The sequence below is a fragment of the Bradysia coprophila genome, unplaced genomic scaffold (genome assembly GCF_014529535.1).
Source record: "Bradysia coprophila strain Holo2 unplaced genomic scaffold, BU_Bcop_v1 contig_732, whole genome shotgun sequence".
Lineage (NCBI taxonomy): Eukaryota > Metazoa > Arthropoda > Insecta > Diptera > Sciaridae > Bradysia > Bradysia coprophila.
The window spans coordinates 841,770-863,164 of record NW_023503972.1 but is presented as its reverse complement, the minus strand read 5'-3'; the positions used below and the strand labels follow the sequence as shown (position 1 = coordinate 863,164).

General features: G+C 34.9%; 1 protein-coding gene and 1 long non-coding RNA gene across 4 annotated transcripts in view; one reads left to right on the top strand and one right to left on the bottom strand.

Annotated features, from left to right (window-relative positions):
* Positions 1 to 21,395, top strand: part of LOC119084433 (lachesin) — a 106,932-nt gene that overhangs the window by 65,817 nt on the left and 19,720 nt on the right. For all 3 annotated transcript variants that reach the window (XM_037194412.1, XM_037194411.1, XM_037194413.1), the window contains 2 exons: positions 3,015 to 3,074; positions 14,617 to 14,928. In XM_037194412.1, the coding sequence (XP_037050307.1) occupies positions 3,015 to 3,074; positions 14,617 to 14,738 (182 nt within the window). In that variant the 3' untranslated portion in view covers positions 14,739 to 14,928. The remainder of the gene's footprint in view (positions 1 to 3,014; positions 3,075 to 14,616; positions 14,929 to 21,395) is intronic.
* Positions 644 to 14,311, bottom strand: LOC119084436. The gene is made up of 3 exons (XR_005089063.1): positions 14,299 to 14,311; positions 10,372 to 10,381; positions 644 to 724 (listed from the first exon to the last, which is right to left on the bottom strand). It is a non-coding gene; the product is annotated as an uncharacterized LOC119084436 (long non-coding RNA).

Sequence of the window (21,395 nt, the reverse complement as noted above, 5' to 3'; positions counted from 1 at the left end):
GTTTCCCCGGTTTTATTTGTTCCACATAACATCACAAAACAGTACAGTCACTCTTTTCAGTTTTTGCATTCTACATATGAGTAAGTGGAACGACTCTCATTACGTATTCCTGTCGAAAGCATAGAAAACGATATGGAACGAATAAAACTGTAGAACGATAAGCTTGTAAAAACTTTATTTGAGTTAAATTTAGTTGAGGCTTTTCTAGTTTTTGTATTTTTTTTTTATTAAATTGAAAGATGCAAATTAGAATCAGTATTTTAGCAACTATACTGATCCTTTACCTAGTAGATGGACTGCTGTAATCTTGAGATCCAGATAGGGTAAAACCTATGAAAGCGAAGCCTATGGCAATTCGGGTCGAAAAGATATGTGTCATTACTCGTTTCATGTCAAAGTGGAAGCAATATCTAATACAACAATTCACAGTAAATTCTAACTTGGTAACTGATTCCACAGAACGTCGAACCAGAAATTCAGATGCATACAAGCGTTGAAGATCTAATTATGCCTATAAGCATAGACAGAAGTTCCTTGAGTTATTAGCAAAGAATCTGGAGGCAGCAGCAGTCCTATTTCATTTCATACACAAAGCCTAATGTAATATCTAAGTTCACACACCACACATACACTACACTAAGTAAATATCATTTTGTCTGAACCCGTGGCTTTGGCGCTAGAGTTCTCGACTCATAATAGAGAGGTCCCGTGTTCAAATCCGCGGCTGGGCAAGATGATTTTTCCTTCATTAACTTTCTATGTAACACTTACTCGTGGATATTCTAATAGTCCGTTGCCAATTCGCAACGTTAAAAATATCGAATGTCCTGGTATTAAAGTTGAAAAGGTGTTAAATGAGACGTAAGAAATCAGATTTTTTTTAGTCTATTACGAAAAAGTCATTCGAAATGACGTTCATTCATAAAGTATGTCACGTTTAACGATCATTTGCATCTATTTCTGTCATATTTTCAACCATATCTCGCGACTCTTTTGCACGCTTACTGGTGACATACGTGCCTAAAAAAGCATCTATCACCGAGCTGCCGTAATTTGCATAAGCAACAAGTGTTTCTTATGCAAATTACGGCAGCGAGTTGCATACAACGTTATTCTAAAAAAAAAACCGACGAAAGTTCTACTTTTTGTCACTGAGTTAAATTTTCTATTGACTGAAGGATCGTAAGACTCGGAACAGACAGGGATCCCTTAATCTGAAACTAAAATTCAATTCGAACTGAAAATATCTGAGTCTGACCTAAATTTACCTGAAATTTGAAATCATCTCAGTTTTCAGGTATCCTGAAAAAATCCCGGGTATACCTGATATCTCACCTGATTTAACTAAATTTTAATTGGTTTTCACAATTCAGGTAAATTCAGGTCAGGTAAAAGATTTCAATTCAGATTCTGTTCTAATCGTATTCAGGGAATCTGAGCTTCAGATTTCAGGTCGACAGACATATCGAAGATTTTGAAAATTTGTTTACGCGAAACAAGTCATCATCAGCACAAAGAAGAACCGTAGCTAAAGGAGTATATGTTGTAAAAATCGTAGGATTATTGTGGTGTTCACTTTTCTATAAATTAATTTTCATCGGTGAAATAAATATCTGATTTAAATAAATGAAGCTCTAAGATGATTCTCGACAAGTTTTTTTTTATCTATAAAAGTTTGCTTTTTATTGAAGGATTTTCACGAAGTTATTTTTTCTTCTTTTTTAAGAACACTTGAATATGCACGGCCCATCGTTATATTATGCAGTTGTTTGCAAAACTAAAAAAAAACTGACTTTGCAATGGGTTTTATATGCTGTTTATGTGTGACACTTCTCCGCTATTATTTTGCGAATTTTCCATATAAAACAAACAAAAAATTTGATTCACTCAACCCAATATGTAACATCAAAAAGAATGAGAGCAGCACAAAAAAAAACTGTGAAATTAGGAAAAGTGTTGATTCGGTTCATATAATTTCCACACAATATATTCGTGAATCAAACGCAATATACATTGTGTGTCAGAAACCTAATTTCGTAAATAAATTCCATTACACAGTTCATACATCCACAGACATAATAAAATACCGCATAAATCCCACAGCAACATAATAATATATTCTTATACCGTCGTATACTCATCACACCGCCACCGCTTCATCCGGGTATTAGCTATTCCTCTTCCCCATCTGTAATATTCTGCACCAATGCCATACAACAAATTACACATTAAATTTCATCAGTGTCAAAGCTAACATCCATACCCATTTCGGAGTACACATTACTCCAGTAGTATACGTACACACCGAATAACATTCCAAATGCTGTGCCAGAAAATATGTACACACACCAGATATTACATACGATATAAAATGGCCTGTGTGTAATGCTTCATGTTCCGCATTTTTTTATTATCAGAAAAATTCGTTCAATGAAAGAAAGAAGAAAAAAAATCTCTGGAAAAGTCGTTCGTTTCACGTTGATCTGAACATTACCTTTCAATGGGTGCATGCAGAAGGACTTTGCTTAAACTTCTTAGAAGCTTTTCGGGAAGAAGAAAAAGAAAACTTCCAAATCTTGTCTTTGTGTATTTAACTATCATGTCAAAGGTGCTCTTTTCAACCGCAAAATTTGGTACGTAAAAGTAAATTTTATCAGTTTCGTGATTTCTCTATTCCTCCGGGTAAATGTTGATAGTGTAGTGTGTATTCATGTTCAAACTATACCAATTTTATACCACCACCATTGTTAACATATCTATATATAGAGTCTATATGATACAACAAATGTTCCACGCTATGTTTACATATATAGCGTTTATAAAAGCAATCTCTCACAGCAATATATATGCGGGGTGGATGCTGTAATATTTGTAATATCAAACCAGTAACGCGTGTGTATGCAATATTGTCGAGATTATAACGATGTTAGCTTGATTTGAAATTGTAATTTTAGTTTTGTTTATCGTTAAAAGAATTTCATAAAGTGCAACCGATGTAATTTTTTACATTTCAGATTATGTTAGCTCGGAGGGACGAGCACCAGTGGATAGCGATGTGATAAATAATATGGGCGGTAAGTCAATTTTTTTTTGTTGCTACAATTGAAAATTTTAAATTGTTTTAATATGAAAAACGGTCAGTGACAACCGGGAAACAGAAGCACTGAAAGCTTATTTAATTAAAATTGAATCAAAACAATTAGCTGTTGGTTTAAATTCAAAGGGACAGTTTTTCGTATGAATTCCTTTGACAGTAATCAGATATGAAATGCAAGAATGTTCATCAGATTCTGCGTTATTGCATACACATGAGAGTCTCTCATAAAACATTTGCTTCAACTTGATTAGCTTATTGTACCTTTGTTAAGGCAAACATTTTAATGAATGAAAAACACAATTTATTTTTCTGTTGCCGCACTATGGGAAAAATATCACACATTTGCGTTAACAAAAGCATTGAAAAACGTTGCATCACGAACACGAAGGAGACCATTCATACATTTAGACTAAATGAATGTAGAAATTGAAGTGAATTAAAACAATTTTCTTGAGGTCCTTGAATCAAGGACCTCATTAAAATACTTATTCTTAAAAGAAAAAATAAACCTCTGCTCGGCTGTACATTGCACATTTACTTTGATAATTGCATTTACTATTCATAAATGTCTTTTTTACGCACTTGGCGAACCTCTGACGGTTCCTGTGCATTCACGAGTGAATAGATGAGTGTTGTATTTGTACGTCAAGCTTGCAATCATCATACCAGTACCCATGCATGTGTGGTGTCATTAGAAAGCTAAAGCCAGTAGCAATTAGGGGACACAGTTTTTTGTTGTTTTTGTGGCTTTTCAAATGCATAGGAAGTTCGCCAAAATAAATAAACTTTTATCCATACTTTCAACTGCTCGTAACTCGTCAGGGGTGCATTCTACCCCCCATGATCGACTATTTGCCCCGAAAGTACATTCAATTACCTTTCCACTGACACCCCACACGCCCATGTAGCTGTCATGTAGCCGGAGAAATTTCCAGATGAAAAGTGCATGTTTTCTGTTTTCGATCACCTCTCGCTAGCCATACAAAAATCGAAGAATTAAAAAAAATATATTTCTGCAGGTCGTTTTTCAAAAGAATCCCTCTTCCTGAAGTTACAGCATAGTAAAATAGTCGTATTGAGTAGAATGAGACACGTTGAACAACAGAGAACTGTAATAACAGTTGCCAGTTGAATTGATTAAAGATGATTCAACCTACATTCAGTTTCAGGCTTAACTTATATCTTACATGTTATTTGCAAAGAGTTATCTTTAATGCTGGATCCAATCGCTAGAATCTTATGTTGAACATACGACCGGCAACATTCATACGTTTCCCACTTTCTCTTTTATTTTTATGGAATATTCTACAACGCGTCCAGTTACCGGCAATCCCCAGTAACCGCCAGTTCTATACCTCTACGAACGAATAGATCAATACCCTGGTGAAGTTTGAAGGAAAAGACGGTCCTAACTATAAAACTTTCCCTTGCAAACATTGTTGGTAAAAGTATATTCGTATGGACAAAGTAAATTCTATAGCAACAGCTATGGAGGTTCTACCTCTATTGATACAAGAAGCCAAATATTTAACCAGAAGGGAAAAAAAACTTTCTATATTGAAAAGTAAGGATGGAAATTGTGTAGGATTCTTGAGGGATATCTAATTGTTCGGTTTGGTTTCAAAGTTTATACAAGTAAAGTATGCAGAGGTCGAATATTATGGGAAACTGCAGTTCTTCACCAGTAAACTTTTACATAAAAATATTTTCTCAAAAAGCCGGCGAAACTTTTCACAGAATGATACTTTTCTTAAGTCATTTTCTTGTTACCATGATGTTTATTATCGTAGAATAGAGATAAGTTTTTTGTATTGGTTTCCAAACGACATAGAAATTTCATATGATATGAAAAGATGTCTCAGGAAAAAGTTGATACAACTGGCATTTTGCTCACTATGATGTATGAAAACTCTTATGCATAGTTTTCTTTAGTCCCATTTGAAGTATGGTATAGTGTCCAATTAGTATATTGTCACGCCGAAACGCAGTCGTATCTTTCAGAGTTAGAAGTCTCATTACAAGAAAAAATTAAGAAAAATCGTAGGCTCTACGGCGGGTCTGTACAGGAAATGGCAAATAGTGTTACTTTATAACTAGATTTTTTTCACGTGTCGCAGCCGACAATTTTAGTTACAGGATAGAGAAAAGTAGAATTGAGATCTAGATTTTCATTTTTTATACAAATTTTGTGTGGACTCAACAACAACAACTCCCAAAACAGAAAACATGTCAAATTTAATTTTTCCAAGTTCGGCTGCTGCACCACCACGAATCGATGTTTTGCCAACTTGTCCAAACAAGTTGCGTCCCCCAACAAAGATTTTCCTTTCCGTCTGATCATAATATGCCTGACGGTGTTTCTAATCAGATGCAGCCTGATTCAGTCGCTTGAAGGGCGGTAAGTCTAAAGGCCATATTTCCTAAAGCCTATCCTCACATTTTTCGCACCTAATGCCTTGAGAGTACTCGCCCCTAGCCCTTCAATGAGACTGACGTTATCCTCGTCTTACTCTTCCTGTGGAAATCATTTGGTCATTTCGAATCAGATTCTTCGTGTTTTGAGCGTACCCCACCAGACACATATATGGCAGATAGAAGATATCTGAGACCGGTTTTGGGATATTGACACCGGGCATACATAAGTCAGTCTTCAAAAAAAGTACCGATTTTGGTATGTCGAAATTCAAAAGAATCCCGCTATAAGAGCTCGTTGTCGATGTTGATTTTATGTCAGGGTTCTAAGAACAAGATCGATATAAAGCCTCTCCCCTTCGTTTTGACGTTATTTTTTCATAATTTCTCGGATATACTTCAAGGTTTTCATTTCCTCTAACTATTGTGCAGCCAGAACCACTAGAGCATATTCTTTCACATTATTTTCGAAAATATTTTACTTTGGAAAGCTTTTTGACATAATATTACAATAAAGAGAGCTCGGTACAGCTCGGTTCTTTTCATAAACAACAAAACATCTACTTCATTGCTCGTAAAATGCTGCTCTCCTTGCATCCGCCGTACGAATTTTTAATTATGACTTCATCACATTTTCGTAGCTTTCGTTTTACTGCATTAAATATATTTGACCTTATATGTTGTAGCACCACACACTCATATAATGTATACTAAACAGCCTCGATGAAGCGGGTAACAGTGGCAGAGTCGTTTTATTGTTGCGTCATTTTGCGACAAAGTGGTTCAACGAAAAAGTGACAGTTGAGAAAATTCTAAATTAGATTTTTGGTTTTGATGTGGTTGATTGTGATGATTTTTCGTTTTCTTTCGTACAAAAATATGAAAATTTGCGATTTTTTTATCAACAATAAGCTTACAATATACTATGTAGTAAAATTCGTGTATAGTGTTCTACAAAAAATTAAAATCCGTGTTCAATGTTCTCATAAACATAAAAATCCAAAGCAAATGTTCTCCAAAAATTTCCTGTGATTGATTTAAATAAGATTTTCTCTGTTCACGTTTGTGCTGTTGCGAGCAATAGCTATGAACAATTGCGGGCATTAGAAATTAGAAATTTTGAATATTATTTTGCACAAAAATCTCAACCCAAGCTAATTTAAAGCCTCAAACCAACCTGATTTAAATTAAATTTTATCGTTTCTGAGAAGGTTTGAGCTGTAGTGAGCATTACTTAGGAATATTTTAATTATTTTTTGCGTTCAATCAATTAAATCCAATTCTAAAAACTTCACATTCAAAAATGTGGCGCTAAAAAAAATCCAAATTTTACGACAGAACCACTTTGTCGCATTTTCTCATGTCGCAAATTTCCGTCTCTGCCACTGTTACCCGCTTCATCGAGGCTGTTTAATGTATACGATAATCCATGTGTATTATAGCGTTCAAAGAAATTGTGTGCATTTCGCAACAAAGCTAACATCATTTTCATTTTATTACATTTAATATTAGACCAACATTTATGGTTCAACAAAATTCAAAACCCAAGTATGAAGTTCTCTGTTATAATAAATGCTCTTGTGCAATTTAACACCTCCCTTAGTCTTAGAAAATCTACCATTTACAGTTTTCACGGCACATCCAAACGACACAAAGTTTGTTTGTGTCGAATGAGCGTGTGTATACAATGGGTGGCAAGAAGTTTTTGATGTAGCAGGATGTGCATATGAGGATGAAATTATACAATTATGCGGGTGGAAAATAGTTTATTATTAATACTAAACACATACCGAGAGTGAATTGTGTGGGTCTGTGTTGTGTTATAATCTTGGATGTTAACCCTTTCGTTATCGAAAAGTTTTCGTTTGACAAAAGTTTGCGTAAGTCTTTCAATGCGATATATTGTGATGTTGACTTACTTCGTACAACATTTCATTGGTTTGATTTTTGTTATTTATTTACTCGTTTAGATTTCACAAGCAAATTAAAAAATTAAATCATCGAAATACATAGAATACATCGTTCACAGAATTAGATCAAAATTACCTCATCCATCTCTTTTATGTTGAACAGTTCAATATACAGATTGTTTATTCAGTCCGAGGGGGTCACGTTAAATTTTCCATTCGGACAGTCTCCCACGATATCATGGATATTACAATGCGAATACACAGTCGTTGTTCGGAGAATCGGAGCGGGGCTGGATTGACCTGTTCGGGTCATTTCGGGACCCAATTTTGACCCGAATCTGTTTTGATGTTTTGGGTCATATCAGACCCGAACCTTACCTGAAACCGGAAAGACCTAATCAGGACGTTCGAATTAGGTTTCAGGTGAAACCAGGGGTTTGACGTTTTTTTTAGCCTGAAGAAAAGTTCAACCGGAAACGGCCTGTGGGTCAACCTGATTTTCTCAGCTTAGTTTCAGGTTGATTTTTTTCGACCCGAAACTGAATTGAAAATTTCAGGTCAACAAAACCTGCGATTTCGAATCTTAGATAAATATGTGAGGATTCAACTTGGATGTGCTTCGGTCAAGACTAAACTATGTTAATCGAAACCAGGCAGCATAACAGTGGGATTCCGAACTACTTTCGAGCTCACAAGAGCCAGTTCATTCTGTTGAAATTTATTGTATTTCCGTAGTCATTTTCGTTATTTTTGAAAATTCAAAATGAAATTGACAAGGGTTAAACAAACATACGTTGACTTATCCAAGTCATTATTAAAAATTAAAATTCTGAAGCGCACTTCCGGCGGTAATCGAAAATCTGCATCGATTAGATTTCGTTAAACCGCAAAAGACAGCTTTATGGGCCAAGGACAATATTTTATACGACGCCAAATGTACATCAATCGAGCGCATTTTTTTTAAATCTCCAATTGCCCACATGAAAATGGAGGCACTGACAAAAAAAAAGAAATTTTGATCGAAACAGATTTTCAACTGTTGTTCAACTAATGTCGTCCACCTGTCAGATCAAATGACTGTTACTTCACTGTATTACATGGTAGTCTGTATCTATGATGTCGAGTGTCACACCAATTACTCTTATTGACGCAAATTGACTTTTTGTCGAGAAATTTTCATTTCCCAATTGCACAAAGTAGATTTCAATGTAACAAAGTTCGGACTGAAAGTTCTGTTTTTATTAAATTCCATTTTTCGCATAAAAATTTGGATTTAACAGAATCAATCCTTTATTTTATTCATGTTTGCTTTCATGCAATAACGTTGTTTGGTTTTATTTTTGGGTTTGCTTTTTGTGGTGTAAGAATATAATGCAACCACAACGGAAATATTGAAACCGAATTCGAGTCGAATTATTTGTTAATCGGTGGAAATTCGATTTTTTTTTTTCGTATTTTAAGTCATAATCCACATCTAGATTAGAATTTTGAATATCGTTTGGGGGAAGATGTAAATGTTTACAGTTATTAGACGAGAAGGGTGTCAGTGCATATGTGAGAGATAATTCATTCCTGCCCATGCCCAACCGATTCTCTTCTTTCACAACGATGTCATTTTCATCAAACCGTTTCACACCAATCATATGTGCACGCGATCCCATATTCTGCAACCACCATACTTCAACTACTCGATTGAGTAAACATAGTTGAAGACTCAACCGCAGACAGCTTTGAACTGATTGGCAGTTTTTTTTAACAAAACAAAGCTGATTGAATCGGTTCAAGTCAAGTGGTCTTTCACATGGCTTACCGGGAAAAGAATTATGAACTCCTACTAGTTACGCTTCTAGTACATCATGGATGGCACTAGGTGTGTGGATCAGATTGCCACTAATACCAAAGAAGTTATATTTACTGACAGTCTATGTATCTTCTTTAAATGAAAAGGTCTCGAAGAGAAGGAGCATAAGCAGCGAAAGCTAGAGTAGTAATGATCTAGTCCAGGAACTTCGTAGGTTTTCAAAAGCAGATTATTATTATTTTGATATACTTGAAATAGCCCAATGCATACACCACATTGGGCGTCCCTCGTACTCGATATCCATCTTATTGGCGTTCGATTTCGATTTTGTTTATTGACCTCACTAACAGCCCTTTTCGGCCAATAGCAAATGTTACACTGGACCACCGGGTTAACGTGACTTCCGAACTACTCCTCGAAGTATGTAAGTACTATCTGAGGAAAGTAAGCCGCTTTTGATATCTCGCCTAAAAGTAGGCTTGAACATATGCATATCGTATTTTATTTATGTCATACGAGTTAATCGGTGTGTACATCGTTGGTCGTGCTGCAACTACCCAGATGAAGCTTGAGTGAACCTTAGGACGGTACCAATACGAAACTCATGTGGAGTTGACTGATACGGGAATCGAACCCAGATCATTTTTGGTGGAAGAATGGTTTACTACTGTCTCGTGTAACGGACCAGCGGAAACGACTGAAGATGGTTAGACCACGCTAACCTCTGACCGCCACTGGTTCCGGAGGTCGAAACAGAGATATTCGTCTGAGATATGCTTTACGCGCATCCTGGGAAAGGGAAGAGCCAAGCTCTGCTCGTTTAAAAAAATTTATTAAAATTTTTTTTATGGAATTTAGAATTTTTGATAGTCATTACAGTTAGTAGTTGTCCTTGTCCCGAGCTTTATGTATGTGTTTACAGCCCGTTGCAAAAACCGTAACATAAAAAAGCTTGGATTCAACTTGGATTCAATTTACTTTGCATTACTATGGACCAATTTGTCTGTGTTTTTGAGAGAATCAAAATACAGCTGACATTGGACTATGTTTTTGAATCCGACTGTGTCTGATAATAAGTAGTACTGCAAAGCTGCAGAAAAAACTATGTCTGCGTTCTCGCATAAGTTGGTTTTCCATCAATTTAATTTAACATTCGCCTTGCTACCATGATAAATTCCATGTACAAAATTTTCTAGGCGATCGCTTCAGAAGTAGTACTATATTAATCTCTCGTTCACAACCGCAAAAGGGTTATACACTTCATACGTTTGTTTAATCTAAGTCTAACATGAGAACATATTTTGTGTTCATAAATTATGCAAGTCGCTTTTAAACTAAATAAATATATTTTACATAAGACGATGAGATTACCATTTCTATTCCGTATGCAGCGGCAATATGCATACGAGCAGATATGCCGAAAATTAACTCAACTCGATTGCAATTATAATTACCAGTGTAAGAAGCTTTTCGGAAGATATATCCATATTTACGTTTTGGATATTGTATCCATTTGTGTTATTGTTGTAAATTTACATTCAGCAATAACTTTCGTTTAAAAGGAAACACTGAGCACACAAAGACAATGCGAAAACGTTCAAGTTTCTCGAGATATAAAATGAATGCTGTGCTGTACTCACTCTGCAACGTATTATGTATATAAACGGCATACTCAGAGAACAACACAGACGCGAAACTTTGCTTCCAAATTGTTTATCATAAAATTTGCGCTTTATTTTGTCTATTGTTTGCGACTATATTAAATTAACTTATTAGTTGGATGCGTTGTTGGGGTATTCGGGTATTATATGAAACCAATTAAGATTTCACAACAATTTAGGTACTCACGTACAGGAACATCGATTGCAGTGCTTACAGTGAATTTGTTGAGTATGTCCGAATCTGAAGTATATAAGCTGCACACGAGCACATGTTTCACGATAAGCATTATATAGTCACACTAGACAGAAACTTGCAGACACGTTCCTGTTCTTATCCAATTAATTAGTTCCATCACGTTTCTTCGCATTAAAAATTGTGTGGAACGTTGACATGATGTGAAACATATTACCACAAAATCAGAAATAAGGTCAGTTTGTACATTTACAAACGTTGTTACATGCGTCCCATTTCTGTCGAAATAAGTGCCTTATTTTCGGTGTTGTGTCTGAGTTTTTTGTCGTCGCATAAAGTATTTTTGCTGTAGACTTGATGAACGAAACTTTAAATTAGTTTTAAGTTTTGACTAGATGCTAGCGTGCAACGAAAATATATTTATTTTATGAGATTATTTGCACACACAAAAAAAAACAACGAAAATTGTAAATGGCATGACCTCTATACGTACCTAATTTGATGTGGCAATGCAGCTAAGATTTCAATTATTTTATTAAAAACTGGTGAAGTAGAATGAAGGGAATTCGTATAATTTTGAAAAGAAATTCTTGAAAATGTAAATAAATTTATTGACACCGTTCCAGACTTTCGATTTTTCTGTTTCAATTGTTAAGTGGTTCGTTGAATAATTCATCTCACGAAGCAAGTTTTACAACAATTGTGTACTGAAAAGCCAGAGAGACAGAGAGAATTCTAGATAAACTTATAGATAGACCGCAAGTAAGAAAGAAAATCTCAAAAGACAAACGATTTTGAGACGTCAGAACAAGTTTTTCGAACTTTGAGATAATTTTTTTTAACCCGGGATGGCGGATGATTGTAATTGAAGATTGAAGTCAATTATTTTTGACTTCTTCGACATCTGTTATTCGAATAACCCAATCCAATCATATGAGAACAAGGTAGAACCGAGATCATTGAGCTGCGACACAGCTTCGAAAATAAACATTGGCTTGAAGATATCGACGTACCCTAATGCCGGCACAATAGTCAGTCCCGGGTTTGGTAACATTTGCTAAGCGAATGAAAATTTTCCTATGATTCACTAAGGTTGCGACTTATGCTTTCTGCATTTAAGATAGTAGAACGTACATTTCAACTTATTGTCGAAATGTAACCATGCAATTTTGTGTTCAAGTGAACATGTAATTTGTACATAAATTACGTACATCTGTGCCAAGAACTCAAAATATTAACCTTGTCACGGCGATGCTGTAACCAATTGAGCTACAAGTGATTCTCTGGAAATACCACAGCCTGTTGACTTTCAAACAATTCGGCATCACTACTCAAAAACTATGAAATTTTGACTACCGTTAGCTATTGGTTTGTGTTAAACCGTTCTAAGGAAATAGCAATAGATGTAGTCACAATAGCGAATTCTAAGAAAATAGAAATTTTGTTCGTTTAACTTTGTTTCTTTGAAACAATTAAAAACGTCTGTTAACATCGTCAGACTCTTCGAACCGAAGCTAAACGAATGACTTTGACTTATGCTTTCTGAATTTAGCTGTAATATACCATACGTACATTTCAACTTACTGTCGAAATGAAACCATGTAATGTTGTGTTCAAGTGAACATGTAATTTGTGAATAAATTTGCGCACATCTGTGCCAAGAACTCAGAATATTAATCTTGTCATGACGATGCCGTAACTAATTGAGCTACAAGTGATTCTTTGGAAATACCACAGTCTGTTGACTTTCAAACTATTCAACGTGGAGGCATCACTACTCAAAAACTATGAAATCATGCCCGCACGTTAGTAAGCGAGCGTAACGCAAGTCCACTACCAAAAATGTAAAAAAAATTGAGGACGGCGGAACATACAACAGCAACTTTTTGAAGTCTTGAAACTTTTGCGTACAGGCGCAGAATGCGTCACCCTTAGCGATATCAGTTATTTTGAAGTAAGATAAAGGACTTGCGTAACATTTACCCTTTAAGGGTTTTTTGACTAATTTTGACTACCGTTAGCTATTATTTCGCGCTAAGGAAATAATCTACAGCATTGCAATTACAATCTGGTATCCACATGCCTCATTAATAGTATATAAAATCGTATTGTTGGTAGATCCCAGTTTAAAGCGAACCACACCTATTGCTACAAATACCACCACACTCTACCACTCTACTCTACATCGAACAATAGACTCAAAAAAATTTATTTTTAAAATGAACAGCCATAAGGATTCACTGAGTAAACGTATAAATAGAAATTTTGTGATAGAATTCATAAAAATGAAACGAACTGTATTGAAATCAATTAAAATTAGTATGATTCTGGTTAAAACTTCAGAACAAGTTATTGTTTTATATTCATAGTGAAAATTGAAAATGTTGGCTAATTAGCAATAAAAACATTCAGAAAAAAGTAGAAACCCTGTCGGGTATTATACAGTTTCCTGTTACATATTAAGTGTAACCTCGAGTGTAATTTAATAGTTATTCACGCAACAAGCTGGAAGCCAATTTGAACATTTATCTTGGTTTAAACTGTTTGCATTGGCTACGAAGAGTCCTTAAGTAAAACTAGTTCCAAAGCTAAATTTGAAAAGTAATTTAGAATTTTAGAGTCGTATTATTCCGTTAGGTTTTTCATTTTTTAGTGGCCCTTGTGGCAGCAGAGGAGTTCCTGCGAAGTTCTCCAACGTAGTCAATTTTTTTCAATTTCTTGGACAGTAACTACAAACGATAGTACGGTGGGACTCCTGGGTCCTGGAAGACGTCTCTTCAATATTTGTTTGGTTGTTTGCTATCCAAGAGATTCTGAACCCGAAAACCAAATACTGATTTCCGATGTCTTGCGCTTCCATACAAACTTTCGCACCTCCAGAGCCTATTATTTGTAAATTTATTTACTGACATTTACCAATATGGAGTGGGTGTCGAATGAATAAATTGATCATGTGAAATGCGATTTCTGTCTTTCGAATGTAAAATAAAGAGAAACGATTAATCCATTCAAACACCTACTACTTTCAATTAACAGAACTTGTATGCGTCAAACTTTCAATAAATAAACAGCATCACTTTTCGTGACATAAAATTCCACTTTCAATCCTCTTCTATCTAATAGTTAATTGACAACACTCAAACGAACAGATTGACACATAAAAAAGAGACGAAACTTTTTTCCCCTAAAGCTCGGTTACAACATCTCGTATCTATACAATCCACTTTGTCGAAATTCCTTTACGCCATACATACAATACAGAGAGAAGCAAAAAAAAAAACTTTTTCCTATGGCCAATCATTTTATTACTCAACAACCTTTAGTGTATTATTTACCATTTACGATGTCAGCAACCATCAAAAACTTTTATCTTTTTTATTTACTCAAAAAAAAAACTTCTCCGTAGAATTGGTTACAGTACGGTCGATATGTGGATACGATATTATTTGTGGCTTTTATTGGCTACAACTATTTTCAACAATATTATCTAACCTTATGTGACTGTATGATGATATATGGCAATTTTAATTTTCCTTTTCTAGGTTTAGCTGAGGCAGCTAGAGGTCGTGCTAATTCGAGTGCCAATTCGCAACAACTTATGGCAACAAAAACAGCAATTCTGCTACTGACATCCCTTGGAGTATTTTTAACCACTTACAGATGATAGCTCAGAGAAAGTTAAAATAGAATTTCTATATTATATGTCTGATGACACACAGACTATACGTTTAGCGGGATATGTTTCGGAAAAAAGTTTTGTTTTCTATATTTTTTGTTGGGTGAACTGAATGTGTGTGTGTGTGGTAGCAGCATTTCGAACAAAAATCTCCGAACAGCTCTAATTGTGAAAAGTGGTAAGTTGTTTTGTTGAATTAATATTCAATTTATATTTGTATTGTATATGCTTGAAATGAGTGATAATTATTATTTGAAAAGATAATTCTTCTGCCAGTGAACGATTTTATCATTAATTTACCTCAAATATAAATTTATAAATTTATGCATTTAATCGGATAATTCGGTTTTTGTAGTATCTGCTGTTCAATAAATAGCAGCGAAATTTGTTGATTTCAATGTAGATTAAATCGTAAAGCTGGAATTTGAATAAACTGCTCCTCAACTCACTATCTACCACCTTAACTATGTTCTCAATGGCTTAATAAACATTTTTCGGTTAACAGGAAAGCAAATCATTCCTTCCTGCCAATGCCAACAACTTCTCTCTATTCTAAATGAAAAATTTTCGCCCTTTTTTCTGTGTTCATACAAATAAAAATGCAAACAAGTCTTTATACGGTAAAAGTAGTTACAGTCGAAGAAATTTAGATTTCGGGTTTTCCAATGGTATTAATCTTATTTAACCCACACTTTATCCCACAACAATGGAATCCACAAATTTAAATTTAGTTAACTCAGCGGTCGCAATGACGACGCTGCAGTCACGATTTCAAAATGTGATATAGGGTGGATAAACTAAATTTTGGTTTTGGTTACATTTTCTCTTGGTTTTTAATTATTACATCAGGCTTCTAAATTAAGAGTAAATTTATGCAATATAAACCGTTTGAGTTTGAAAAAAGATGTTTTGTATCAGTGAACGATATAGGAAAGCGTTCAGTACGTCTCAACATACAAAAGAACGTAAAATATAATTGTACATTGAGCCACCCTACGTCCGTCATCGCTTCTATTGTCTTCAAAAACATATTGTGTGCTTGTCATGATATGTATCAGACGTTTGTTTATATATGTGTCTCATCTAAAATGCTGGTCAGCAAAATTTTGATCATTAAATTCAACGGCAAAATTGATCTAAATGTTAAAATAATTGTGAATAATAGTGAAGTTAATGTGGTTTTGTTTTCTCTTCATAAAGGAATTTGCATCAGTTCGATGTAAAGTGCGGAGCACCATTAGAAAAAAAACTTGTCGCTGAAGAATGATCAAAAAGTTGCTGGACGCAGTAGCTACAATTAATGCTTTGCAGGATATAGAATAAAAATTAGAGAAACACCAAGAGCCGTCCATTTGAAATCTTCACAATCATCATTTCAACTAAAGGCTTTTTTTTAAACGAAACGCAGATTCGGAACATTCTTTTTCGCCAAATTACAATTTGGCATAGGAAATAAATTCAACTCTTTGTATAAGTGAAGCTCATGATTGAGCTCAATCATGAAAACAGAATCTGGTCAGGAATAAGATAAGAATATGAATATATGACGAACTTCAAAGTTCCTGATTTATAATCCTGAGATGCCTGCTCATGCAATTATGCGATTTACGATTTCCAAAGAATTTTTATATCAACTTTTAGACAAAATAACAATTTCCAAGTCTGTTTTCTATTTGATTTATTTGATGTATTTCCGACCTCGTTCTAGGGTAATAAAATTTTCTGTGGATTATTTGTAACTTCATGAAAATATTAAGATGGAAAACCTCAGAAACATTCACATAAAAATTATGCTTTCCTAACTAATGTTGAAATAGCCTTTTTGCACTCATTAGGAACTTAGGAAAATAACTACTGGGCAGTCGAGACGGTTTACTTGTAGTCCGAAATTATATTTTGGCTTCGTAGAACACAGATAAACACAAGAGAGAGGAATTATATGATAAGCAGTGCATACTGTCCCGTACAATCTTTTTCTAAATAAAAGTTATAGTCAAATCGACAATATTATATTATTTGGCGATTTGTCATATTTTGGAGTTTCTTCACACTTTGGCGATTTTTCTTGACAATTCATCATATTTAGTTGATTTGTTAAATCATCAAGAAAAGTCTCAGAAGTGTGAAGAAACGCCATAAAGACAAATTCTCTATGATCCTTGGAGTTTCTTTACTCTTTGGCGATATTTCTTGGTTTTTCTTCACATTATGGCGATTTTTCTTGTTGATTTAACAAATCAACCATAATGATGAATTGCCAAGAAAAATCGATAGAGTGTGAAGAAGAGAAAAATCGCCAGAGTGTGAGGAAACGCCAAAGTGTAAAAATACGTTTTTGAAATGTCTCTACATTATCTTTCGTAAAATGATAGTGTCCTCGGGATCTTTCGTTAAAGTATGAATTCCCTAGGATCGAACAAGATGCCGTTACCTGACGTAAAATAAGAGTTTCCTTAGGATCGAACCAGGCAGCATTTCGTAACTTTTATAAAAGGATAGATTCACTAGCTTCGAACAAATAACGTCTTTTAGATAAATTTCGTAAAAGGATAAATTTCCAAGGATTTGTTTAATCACCATGACGAATCGCCAAAGTGTGAAGAAACGCAACAAAGACAAATTTATCATTCTTTGTTTTTGCCGGCGTTTCTTCATCCCTTGCCAATTTTTTATTTTTGGCGATTCTTCATGGGAATTATGATTAATGACGGCTACGAGCTTTAGCGAAAACGAATGAGATGTTCCGATCCGAATCTGCGAGCGAACTTCCGTTTCGTTAAAAAAAACCTTTAGTTGAAGAGATTTCAAATGGACGGCTCTTGGTGTTTCTCTAATTTTGATTCTATATCCTGCAAAGCATTAGTTGAAGCTATTGCGTCCAGCAACTTTGTGATCATTCTTCAGCGACAAGTTTTTTTTTCTGATGGTGCTCCGCACTTTACATCGAACTGATGAAAATTCCTTTATGAAGATAAAACAAAACCACATTAACTTCACTATTATTCACAATTATTTTAACATTTAGATCAATTTGGCCGTTGAATTTAATGATCAAAATTTTGCTGGCCAGCATTTTAGATGAGACACATAAATAAACAAACGTCTGATACATATCATGACAAGCACACAAATATGTTTTTGAAGACAATAGAAGCGATGACGGACGTAGGGTGGCTAAATGTACAATTATATTTTACGTTCTTTTGTATGTTGAGACGTACTGAACGCTTTCCTATATCGTTCACTGATACAAAACATCTTTTTTCAAACTCAAACGGTTTATATTGCATAAAGGTACTCTTAATTTAGAAGCCTGATGTAATAATTAAAAACCAAGAGAAAATGTAACCAAAACCAAAATTTAGTTTATCCACCCTATATCACATTTTGAAATCGTGACTGCAGCGCCGTCGTTGTGACCATTGTGTTAACTAAATTTAAATTTGTGGATTCCATTGTTGTGGGATAAAGTGTGGGTTAAATAAGATTAATACCATTGGAAAACCCGAAATCTAAATTTCCTCGACTGTACACACACGCGCCGGGGAAGTGGTAAAACCGGTTTTCGTTAAAGATTGGACTAAGTCATTTGTGATTGGACTAAAAGCCTTTTTCGTCCGCTTTACTTCTACATACTCGGCGAACCGGCGATTTTCACTATCATTCCATAGCTGAAATGCCTAACAAAATGAAACTCCAAATAAAATAAAAACTAGGAACAAACAGAGTTTAAACACTCTTCCCTTGCCCATGGCTCACGTTAAGTAAATGAATAGACAAAAAGAAGGCTGTTTCGACCAACTAGCGGTGGTCGAAAAGTATACGACCGTATAAAGACATATGCTCAATTTATTTGTATGAGTCGACCAGATGAAAAACAGCTGAAGTAAATGCATCTCTAAATTTCACTAACGTCTACTGTAATTTCGGGGTGGAGGCCAGGTGAAGATTCTTACATCGCAATATAAACATTGTGCGATGGTAATAGTACATTGAATGACAAGGGGCGAAAGTAAAAAAATTCAACCGTGTGCGAGAGTTGGAGCCCGCGCCGAAGGCAAGGGCTCTAATCGCACAGGTTGAATTTTTTTATTTTTCCCCCGAGTCGTTCATACTATTTTTTTTGATACCAACATTGAAAATTGATACGTATCGCAAACATCGCAACAAAATGTTGAAATGAAAAGGCATTTAGCCAGAAAATGCGGGGGTCCAGGGGGCGGCAGCCCCCTGGTATATGAAAAATTTAATAATTTAGCCATCACAACAATAACACACACAAAAATTAAGATATAACTAACAAATCATTCAGTAACAAAAAGTATCAACTTTGTATGCTAATTTCAATAAGAACACTGGCGCACAGTGTTTTACAATTTTGATCAAAGTATTCTGCATAATATGAGCGGATTTTGTTGACAACTCGACTCATTTCTCTCATTTTCTGTGACGTCAGTCACTTTCGCTGTTCGTTCAGTTGCGTTCGCTCTTCGTTAAGTACTTTCTCCCCGTGGGATGCATTTTTTTACTTTCGCCCCTCATATGCGGGGCGAAAGTATCATTTTTCAATGTTGGTATCAAAAAAACACCTTCACATGGCCTTAATAAGTGGTTTTTTCCTTTTTCCACTGTTCGAAGCAATTTAGCGTTATTTTACTTAATTTCGACCAATATCTACCAATATCCGCAAAATATAACGGTAATTCTATAATTTCTAATTGTTGTGATTCGTCCACTCCAAGTTTTATTCGGTTTTTCCGTCAAATCAACTTCATTTCGTAACAATTTGTTAGTACTATTCGACAGCATAGATTCAGGCGCATCTTTCGCTATGTTTTTTGGTTACAAGGGTTTAATAGCGTTGTAGGAGTGGGCAAGTTTATAGCATCAGAGCTTTTGAACAGAAATACGGTATTGTATACCCTAATAGGGGTAAACCATTATGGTTTATAAAGTTCATAAGTATGGCAGTTCCATGAACTCTGGACATTTCTCTAATATATTTTATGTCACAAGTTTACGAAAACGCCAAACTCACGAGTAGAGGAATTGAGTCTCAAATTCAACTTCAAAAGCACATCCATCTTTGGTATCAATTGTTTTAATGCTTTTGTTGTATTTCGGATGCAGAGACGATGAACGGTAGACGTTCGCCGAAATATACCTTTCTAAAGACACTACACACAACCATCGTGTACATGGTGAAATTTCCATAAGAAAAGTGCATGTTTTCGATTTCCCATCCCCTTCCACGAGTCACACATATAAATAATGTACACTGAAAAACACGTCCGATTTCGGCAGGTTGTTTGTCCAGTATGAGGACTTTGTCCAGTATGAGAACTTTGTCCAGTATGAGGACTTTGTCCAGTATGAGGACTTTGTCCAGAATGAGAACTTTGTCCAGAATGAGGACTTCAGATCCTAGCTTTCATGGATGCCTTTCCGTTAGTAAAAACAAAACCAAATGATGAATTGGGAAGAATTTTTCACAGTCTTGGATTTTTACAGTCAGATGCAGTGAAATTTCACTATGAATTTGCTTCAGCTATTATTCACACCATAAGTACGCTGCAAATTCAAAATGGAACGCACGACAACCAAATCAAAGGCAGCGTTGTGCTTGAGCAACTTGCTTTATTTTTGTATAAGAATGAGTTGAAATTTATTTTTTAATTCATTGGTTCATCCATCGATTCATCGAAAATTCAAATTCTGAAGCGCACTTATGGCGTGAATTCAGCTGATCCACACAAATAATCCAAACGATGCGTGTAGCAGCTTCAATCGTATGAAGTAGCATAAAACAGTTTTGATTGTATGTGTGCATCAGCTGAGGCCTCGGCTGAAGCACATTCATGCTAAAATTTCATTGTCTCTGACTGTAGGTATTTAAAGCAAGAAATTTGTCACATCTAACAATTCGTCACGACTGGTTCAAAACCAGTGAGGACAATTAGCACAATGTGCAAATAACCAAATTATTATAAAGTGAACAATCGTGTACAAAGTGCGAATATAATTTCCCTTTATCATTAACGATTTCCGCAACTTCCTGTTGTTTTAATTTAATTATTTCGAAGCCTTTAATGCTATTAAATTGTAAGCCGTTAGCTGCATAGTTATATTATATGACAAATAATGAACTTTAATTGAGTTTTTCATTTTGTTTGCAAACCCAGACGCAAACAAGACTTCAAAAATGTGTTAACTTTCATATTTCTACCTCTCATTAATTGAATACCGTCGGATATTTTTCCCTGTTTATTTTCCTTTGCTCTTAATTTTAATCGATTTTTTAGACTTTATTCAAACATTTAGTTTGTTAATTGAAATGAAATTGACATCCGTTTTTTTTGCGCTAGAAGCGCTAGAGTAAACAACATCCGTCTGAATACCAAATGACTTCAAGCAATTGACATTTAAAAGCAACAACAGTACGACACCTAATCTTTGCACGACCATATGAGTCTCTGCTGAATTTATATTCCCCGTTCGATGAAACGATAACATAAATCATCATTGATATAATTGTGTAAAATTAATGTTTCATAGGATGTGTGTTGCTATTGCACCATTTATTATTATTTACCAAATAGCACCATTAAATTACGTACGCCATAAAGCACACATTCTGAAATATTT